General features: G+C 40.4%; 1 protein-coding gene across 1 annotated transcript; it reads right to left on the reverse strand.

Annotated features, from left to right (window-relative positions):
• Window positions 1–6,911: 6,911 nt before the first annotated feature.
• LOC115460965 (olfactory receptor 1019-like) lies at window positions 6,912–7,853 on the reverse strand. Its single transcript, XM_030190516.1, has one exon. The coding sequence runs from the start codon at window positions 7,851–7,853 to the stop codon at window positions 6,912–6,914; it is 942 nt and encodes a 313-aa protein (XP_030046376.1).
• Between the last annotated feature and the right edge of the window lie 2,170 nt (window positions 7,854–10,023).

The raw sequence follows: 10,023 nt of genomic DNA on the forward strand, positions 1-10,023 counted from the left end.
AGGGGGCCTCAGTGAGCATCGAAAACATGCACCGATGCCAGCTCAGGCTTTGCTGCAGCTTCATAAAAGAAGCCCTGGAATTTGTTGCCAGAGAATGTGGTAAAAGCAGTTAGCTTAGCAGGGTTTAAAAAAGGTTTGGATAATTTGCTAAAAGTCCATAAGCCATTATTAAGATTGACTGGGGAAAATCTACTGCTTATTTCTAGAATAAGCAGCATAAAATCTGTTTTACTTTTTTGGGATCATGCCAGGTACTTGTAACCTGGACTGGCCACTGTTAAAAACAGGATACTGGGCTTGATGGACCTTCAGTCTGTTGCAGAATGGTAACACTTATGTTCATTTGTTCTTAAGCGCTATTCTACAAACATATTATTCTGTAAATGATGCCAGAAAAAAATCGTCACAGAGCGCTACTCAGGTTAAGCGTTGTTTACAGAATAGTGCTTAGATCCCATTTCTGAGCCAAAAGTTGGGTGCTGGTATTTATGCAAGCTGAAACCTGGTTTAAATCCCAGCACCCAACTTCAGGCATTTTGGCACGGAAATGGACCTATTTTATAACTCTGTGTGCATCTTTTAGGAATACCTCTGCTACTCCCCTAGCCATGCCCCCTTTTGAGTTGCATGCAAGGGGACTTAGGTGCGTGGGATTATAGAATAGGGTGTGGGGAGATGTATGCACAAATTTCAATCATTGCCAATGAACTGCAATATTTGATTGTTAACATCAACTAATTGCAACTAATTTCGATTTATTAGAATCTGCCCGTATCCAGGGTGGAGCACAATAAAACACACACACGTCATATCTACAACAACAGATCAACAGCATACAAAACAGCAATATGGAGTGGAGGAGCAGCCTAGTGGTTAGAGCACCAGTCTTAGAGAGAAAATATCCGCCAAAAGGTGGAGAACTCTAGACACCCCACGGACAACAACAAGAAATAAAATAAAAGTGGGAGGACGACCAAGGATTCCAAAGACTGAAAGGATATATAAAAATAAAGATGTTTATTGAGGTGTAAAGACTCGACACAATGTCGTGTTTCGGCCGTTTGAGAACTATTTGATGAAGGCAAATCCTCAACAAAAGGAGGTCTTTAGAAAGACCGTTGTGAAGGTGAGCGTGCTTCGTTGTCTCCTCTGACACAACGCATGTATAGAATGCTGCAATAAGCCTTCATCAAATAGTTCTCAAAGGCATTTGGCATTAAGACTCCTGATGCAGGCCTAACGGCCGAAACACGATGTTGTGTCGAGTCTTTACACCTCAATAAACATCTTTATTTTTATATATCCTTTCAGTCTTTGGAATCCTTGGTCGTCCTCCCACTTTTATTTTATTTCTTAGAGCACCAGTCTTGACATCCGGAGGTGGCTCATTCAAATCCCACTGCTGCTCCCCATGATCTTGGGCAAGTCACTTAACCCTCCATTGTCTCAGATACAAAATTAGATTGTGAGTCTTCCAGGGACAGAGAAATACTCACTGTACCTGAATGCAACTCACCTTGAGCTACTACTGAAAAAGGTGTGAGCAAAATCCAAATAAATAAATAGAATCCAGCACAGTTTCAAAATACCACCAGGTAGGTACAGGACAGCCCTCTTCAACTAGGCACAATAGGAGACCAGGCATAGCAAGTGGTTCCTTAACTGACATTTAAACACAAGCAGCCAAGACTCATTTTTTAATAGAAGAGACAGTTTGTTCCATTCGACTGGACCAATCAAAGAGAATGCACCTTTTTTTGTCTGTTCCAGGCGTAGGAGTTGTATTGAAGGCACAATAAGGTCATGACCCTTAGATGACCACAGTGGTGGTGCTGGTACATACCACAGCACTGCATTTTTCAAATAAAAAGAAGAGTCTTGATACAATGCACATTGAAACATCAATAACAGCTTACACTTTATACAGTAGGCTACAGGCAACCACCACAGTTGCTTCAAATACACCGTAACATGGTCAGTCCTTGGTAGGTAGTTCTGGGAATTACTATGAAACTATATGGAGATTACGGCTACTCCAGAACCCGGCAGCCAGATTTCTCCACTGCTTGAAAGATTACACTGGTTTCGGATCCCCTCTAGTATACAGTTTGAAATTGCTTGTATGGTTTTTAAATCTTTGATGGATCAAAACTCATCAAGCCTATCTAAATATTGTTTTTTGCTTTTCTCAAGTAGGACTTTTGTGCAGTTCACTATTATACTTTAACGTTTCTGAGTGCTTGACCAATTCTTTTAAATATTTGCCTGTAAAGATCTGAAATGATATTCCCCACCAGATTAGGTCTGTTTATTCATATTTTATATTTATTTAGTAAGTACTTGAAGGCTTTTATGTACTCAGATATGGATTCTGTTTGATACTGTAATTTTCCTTTTTTTGTGATTTGCTTTGTACTTCCATCTGAATGTGATGTTTCCTTCTCTTGTTATCTGCAATGAATCTAAGTGAGATATGGCAGAATTTAAGCTGTGAATGTTATGGAATGGAATGATATACAAAGTTCAGCCCCCTTAACACCAGTGCCTGTAATACTCTCGTAAACTCTGCTTGAGGCAACAAAGATCTCAGCTTAAGATCTGAACAAAGATTCACAGCTTAAAATATGTATTATGAATCAATAGTTGCCCTTGTGGCCTGAAAGACAAAACAGAATCTATCAAAATCCCCAAATTCCGCACCTGAGTAGAAATTTCAACAGGTGCTCCTGACAATAAAATAGAATTAGGCAATTTCATTGTTGGATCTGCAACAATACATATTAACTCTATTTTCATAATATCTAGTTTCAATATCAATCTATTCTGAGTTAACCAACCAATGATGTCATTAAAAACTACCTGAAGTTTAGGAGCCACATCCAGATCAGAAGTCAGCAAAGGAAAGAAAAATTGGATGTCATCAGCATACACTTTATACAAGACACCCAAAGACTGCAACAAAGGGCGCAGGTAAGTATTAAATAATTTTGCAGACAACATTGATCCTTGCAGCACCCCTCTATGCAAAAAGTGTACAGCCAAGACTGCATCCTATTGCCCAAAAATGACTTGAACCATTACAAGACAGTTTCCGCAAGGCCACTAGCTTGCAACCGCCGAATCAAAATATTATGATTCAGCGTATCAAATGTTGCCAAGATGTCTAAAATAGCAAAGAAAAAATTAACACATCCATCCAAACCAAGGTGTACCTCATCTATAGTAGTAGCTATTAATACCTCTGTGCTATGGGCCTTGCGGAAGCCATATTGAAATGGATCAAGCAGAGAATGAACAGACAAAACATTATCCAATTGATCATAAACAGATTGTTCCAATATCTTTGCCAGCATTGGTAGTATAGAAATAGGTTGATAATTGGTCAGTACATCACTTCCCACAGTTGAATTTTTCAACACTGGATGCACAGTAGCAAGCTTTAACTCATTAGGAAAATATGCACTCTGCTGATTCCAGTTGCTGTTATTAGCTATATGAACTTGTACACGACAAGACTCCTGAAACATGGTACCGTGTCAAGACATCTTTATGAGTCACCAATAAAGGTTGTTTTGAAGATTAGACTGTTTATTGAGTGTTGCTTAGTCTCCATTTGGAGCGCCAGATCCATTTCCCACTTTTGGCTCCTCTGCTGGTTTTTTCCATGGGATTTTGTTGTTCTTTCTATCTTTCTGGTCTCCTGTAGTATGCACTGGGAAACCAGTTGGCTTATAAATTAATTTGCATGCAGATCTTCGATACACTTGCAAATTTCGGTGCCATATGTAGAATCCGAGGATAGTGCTTAACTGCAAGGGGCCATACTTGGGGGTGGAGCATGGATGGGACATGGGCGGGGCTTCCACTTACATGTGTAACTTACACAATAATGTAAGTTATGCATGTCCCTGTTGCTCTTAGTTCTATGGCTGGTGTAACTATGAGTGCCTAAATGTTAAACATATTAATTCCCAGTTTTGCTAGAAGTATAAAATGGAAAGTAGACATCTACTTTCATTTATAGAATAGTTTCCTACCACATACCTCTGGGAACTTAATTGGGAGGTGTTCAGTGATACAGCTGCCACCAGAGTGTCAAAGCGGACCAACTGGATTTTCAGCGGCACTGTCTGGGTATGTGCCACCGAACATTTGAGTATAGCTTGGTAAGCAAGACTTAGGACCCACTCGTACCTGGATAAGTCTGGTGGAATATCAAATCCTTCTTTTTTTGTTTAATTTTTGCAATAGTTATGTGCTATAAATCAAAAGAAAAGCCTCTATGGAAAAAGATGGCTCAAATTTCTGTGAGTGCTTTTGCTGGGGCAATTTTCAAAAGAATAGTATTTTCAAAAGTACATTACCAATAGTCTTAAACAGGTAATTCCTGGCTCTGCCCAGATGATATGGACCAACCCAGCACTGACCTGTAGATGGGGAAATTCCATGACATAGGCAGTTTGCAATTATTTGGGCACTTTTGAAAATTGCCATAGTGCTGTCACCTAGATGAACAGGATATTGCTACTGAACAAAGCTGAAAGTTTGGCTCTGTTAAATTAGCTTTTAACATGTTTAGCTTTTTAAAAATGTTTTTCAGCAAACAATAAAGGGACAATTTATAAATTCCATTTATTTAGATAAAAACTGATTCATGCAGGCACAGGAGTCAACTTTTCAAAATGATTAGGGGTGCTAAATCCAATAGAAATTATGGGGTCCTTTTACTAAGGTGTGCTGAAAAATGGGCTGCGGTAGTGTAGGCGTGGATTTTGGGCACATGCAGAATCATTTTTCATGCACCTGTATAAAAGGCCTTTTTTTATTTTTGCCGAAAATGGACATGCGGCAAAATGAAAATTGCCACGCGTCCATGTTGGGTCTGAGACCTTACCGCCAGCCATTGACCTAGCGGTAAAGTCTCACGCAGTAACCGGGTGGTAATGACCTACGCGTGGCAGAAAATAAAAATTATTTTTCGGCTATGTGTATTGGACACACAGCAAAAATGAAATTACCAGAAGAGCCACATGGTAACTCCATTTTGGCGCGTGTTGGGAGCACATAGACGCTTACACGGCGTAGTAAAAGGGCACCTATGCCTCCCTAGACACAGTTTGCCCAATATTATGGGTGCTTAAGCATGCACAGTACCCACAGAGCAGCCTTTCTCCCGCTAAAAGGCCCAAAACACTCCTAATTTTAGCTGCATTAGGAAAATTGTTTCTGGAGTCTGATTATGTTAGAGAGAGAAGGAGCAACAAATCATAGAGATTGCATTTCAAATCTATGTGCATTATTTTCCATGTAAAAATTATCTGCACAAAAAGTTAGAGCAAGGGTCTTGTGGATGCTGTACCCTCACGGCAGTTTTCAATGCGTAAGTATACAGTCTCGCACTGGGCCTATTTTATAATAGGTCCATACCTTGCTACCAAAGGATGATTGATGATAATAGGCCTCTTTTATCAAACAACACTACCAACTGGAATTCGTTGCCAGAGAATGTGGTAAAGGCGGTTAGCTTAGCGGAGTTTTAAAAAAGTTTGGCTGGCTTCCTAAAGGAAAAGTCCATAGACCGTTATTAAATGGACTTGGGGAAAATCCACTATTTCTGGGATAAGCAGTATAAAATGTTTTGTACATTTTTGGGATCTTGCCGGGTATCTGTGACCTGGATTGGCCACTGTTGGAAACAGGATGCTGGGCTCAAAGGACTTTTGGTCTTTCCCAGTATGGCAATACTTATGTACTTATGTAATCCTGGGGCAGCAATACCGACAATGCCCATTGATTTTGAATGGTGGTCGGCATTGCCATGCGGGAATCGCTAGCGCGGTTTGGTAAAAGAGACCCAGTGTGAGTAGGTTATGATATTGTAATGGACTGCCAGACCTGTTTTTAAGGGATGTTACAGGCCACAAATTGGTGGTTCCTTTTCAGATTTTTCTGAATTTTTCCCAGCTTTAGGACATGGCATGTATACATGGCCATTGATGGGTTGTGTGTTATATCAATTTTATGTGCACAAAGGAGTCTTTTTACTAAGCTGCAGCTAAACTGGCTTTAGTGCACTCTTGCGCAGGGCTTTACTGTATGCTAAGGCCATGGCCAATTTTCGATTTTTTGTATTAGTGGTCATTTTCATAAATTAGGCGGTAAGGACTTACACGGTATCTCCATGATAGCACACAGTAATGTATATATGCTAAGTGGCAAGTGCTGAAACACCTATTGTCCAGCCATGACATGCTTCCTTCAAAAAAGTGAAAAATATTTTTTTGCTCGTGTTTAGCACGTGCACATTTCGGAGTTATCACAGGATGCCTAAGTGCATCCCATAGTACTCAATTTTTAGTTGCATCTTAGTAAAAGAGCCCCTAAAATTTTTAAGGTGTGCTAATGAACTGAGGGGCCCTTTTGCCAAGCTGGGGTAAAAACGACCCTGCGCTAGTGACGGGGGCCATTTTTGCCATGCTCTGCAGCCCTGTTCGCATAACAGGTTTAAAAAAGGCTGAAAATAGTCATGGCCATGCGGTAAGATTGCTGTTACCTGGCCATGCGAGGGGGAGCACTTACCGCTACCCATTGAGATGGTGGTATGGGCTTCCATGATAATCGGGCGGTAACCAGGCAGCACATGGCGCTGCCCGATTACCGCCGGGTTAGTGCAATGCTAAAAAATACAGCATGGGAAATGGCACACACTGGGGCTGGACCTACCACCGCTGCCCGCGTTGGGCTGGTGGTAACTCCAGATTAGCGTGGGGTAAACCCGCATTGGGCTTATCGCCGCTTTGTAAAAGGGTCTACTGCCTCTAAACATACTTTCATGGTCATCCAGTGCAGTGTAGATCTCTCAAAGAACTTCAAATAGCTAAGATAATCTGATATAAATCTAATAATAGCATTTAGAATTTTGCAAAAATATTTCTACCTTTCATTTTACTGACTGCTGCTTTTACCTCCTTATTCCTGAAGCTGTAGATTAGAGGGTTTAACATGGGAATCACCTGAGCATAAATTACCGAGACCACCCTGTCCTGCTCCAGAGAGTAAATGGAACTTGGCAGCACATACTTGAAGATAATTGTTCCATAAAATAAAATAACACAGACAAAATGGGAAGCGCAAGTGGAAAAGGCTTTGCGTCTCCCTTCAGTGGAACGGATCCTAAGAATGGTGGCAATGATATAAATATATGAAAGAGAGATGATCAAAACTGGAATAAATGTCACAATGGCCACAAGGGTAGGAAGTATGACATCATTGATGTATGTGTTGGTACAAGAGAGCTTCAGCATTGTCGGGATGTCACAGAAGAAATGGTCAATCTCATGGGATGCACAGAATGACAGTCTAAAGGTGGATCCTGTCTGCATTAAAGAATATATTACACCACCAAGGTAGGAACTAGCGACCATTTGACTGCAGAATGTCTTGGTCATAATGATAGTGTAATACAGCGGCTTGCAAATTGCTACATAACGATCATATGCCATAGCTGCCAGCAGGAGGCACTCTGTACAGCCGAGGGTAACAAAAAAAAACATTTGTGTTGCACACCCAAGGTATGAAATTGATTTATTCTTTGAAAGAAAGTTAACTAACATTTTTGGGACAGTGACGGATGAATACCAGAGATCGACAAATGCCAAATTACCAAGAAAAAAGTACATGGGGGTGTTAAGGCGAGGATCAGACTGAATAACCCAGATGATGCCAAAATTTCCCAGAAGAGTCACCAGATATATCAACAAAAACCCTACAAACAGGATAACCTGCAAATGTGGTGCATGGGTGAATCCTAGGAGGAAGAACTCCCTCAATGAAGTGTCATTTCCATCTGCCATCACTCAGTTGAGTCTAGAATTGAAAAGAAAATGAAAGGATATAATTTATAGAATGCAGAAAGCAGGTGCTATAAATTCATTTTTGTATTTTTATTTGTAAACAACCTGTCTGGTATTGTTTCATTTTGCCCATTGAAATGGCACTTTTTTATGTTGATTGTTCACCGCATAGAAGCTACCAGAAGTATGTACATCTGCAGTATATCAAGCAATTGTGATTAACTAAAATAAATAAATCGTGGAGTTATTCCAGACAGTATCTTGAAATTCTCAACCTACTGCAGTGGTTCTCAAGCCTGGTCCTGGAGGCACCCCAGCTATTCAGGTTTTCAGGATATCCACAATACATATTCATGAGAGAGATTTACATGGAGTGGAGGCAGTGCATGCAAATATCTCTCACGAATATTTGTTGTGGATATTCTGAAAATCTGAGTGGCTGGGGTGCCTCCAGGATCAGGTTTGGGAACCACTGGTATTGGTGGATGCCAGTAAAGCAAACAGAATGTTAAAAAGAACAGAGAACAAACTTGAGAATACTGTTATGCCTCTGTGTGATTGCACTTCGTGCATTATATATAGAATGGCATTTTTGATATGACGTCTAAGTCTGACTTTGGACATTTTCCTGAAAACGTCCAAAAAACTGAGTAGTGAAAACAACCATTTTCAAACCAGAAAAACTTTTTTTTTCAAAAATGGCTATTTGCGAGATGTCTTTGTGCTCTGTGCGTTTATCTGTTTGGTCCATTTCGAAGAAAAAAAATGTCCAAATGAAAAACGCACAAAATCAAGTCATTGGGATGTAGGAGGAGCCAGCATTCTTAGTATACTGGGCACACAAACATCTTAGGAGAGCAGTGGGGTACCCTATGGGGCACTCCAGTGGACTTCACATAAAAGATCCAAGGTACACATCTCACCATTGCTCCCTTATATTGTATAGTGAGCCCTCTAAAACCCACCAAACACCTACTATACCCAACTGTATACCACTAGAATTTTATTTATTTATTACATTTGTACCCCGTGCTTTCCCACACATTGCAGGCTCAATGTGGCTTACATAGTAAATTACAATTACAATCACAAAGTTTTTACAATAGCCCTTATGGTTGCAGGTGTCACCTATATATATATATATTTTGTTACATTTGTACCCCGCGCTTTCCCACTCATGGCAGGCTCAATGTGGCAGGCAATGGAGGGTTAAGTGACTTGCCCAGAGTCACAAGGAGCTGCCTGTGCCGGGAATCAAACTCAGTTCCTCAGTTCCCCAGGACCAAAGTCCACCACCCTAACCACTAGGCCACTCCTCCATGTGGGTACAGTACATTTTTGGAGGATTTAGGAGGGCTCACACTTTCCACCATAAGTGTACTAGGATGGATATGGGTCTGGGTCTCCTTCTCCACAGTGCACTGTACTAACCACTAGGCTACTCCAGGAATCTGCTTGCTGCTCTAATAGGACTGACTACAACATCTGATACTGTCATAGAGGCTGGTATGTACTATTTCTTTTACATCTTTGGGGGATGGGAGGGGGTCATTAACCACTGGGGGAATAATGGGGTGCCATTTCTTTATTCCTCCAGTGGTCATCTGATTATTTAGGGCACTTTTTATGGCTTATTTGTTCTAAAACCAGGTCTAGCTCAAAAACGTCTTAGTTTTTTAGTCCTGGATATTTTTGTTTTGTTTCATTTTTTTATGTCTAAAAAATGTCCAGATCTTAGGAACACCCAAATCCCGCCCTTAACACGCCCCCGATACACCCCCTTCAGATTAGGACATATTGCAGACAAACTGCATGGAAAAACGTCTAAAAAATATGTTTCAAAAATACTGATTTGGATGTTTTTTGTGATAAAAATGTCCAAATGCTGCTTTATGCCATTTATGAGCCCCATAGTTCTAACAAATGTGTGGGAAAATGTGGGATACAAATGCAACAAATAAATAAATAAATAGTTCTAGAATTCTTATGTCAACAAAGATACAGCAGTATTAGAAAATGTTCAGAGAAGGCAACACAAATGATAAAGAGATGGAACACCTTCCTTATGAAAATGAATAAACTTCCTGATTCTATAAAGGTTGCCCAAATTTGGATGTGCAGGGCAGATGTATGCCCACATTAATTAGTTAATGACCCAAATAACACCAAT

This window comes from Microcaecilia unicolor, chromosome 1 (genome assembly GCF_901765095.1).
Source record: "Microcaecilia unicolor chromosome 1, aMicUni1.1, whole genome shotgun sequence".
NCBI classification, from domain to species: domain Eukaryota; kingdom Metazoa; phylum Chordata; class Amphibia; order Gymnophiona; family Siphonopidae; genus Microcaecilia; species Microcaecilia unicolor.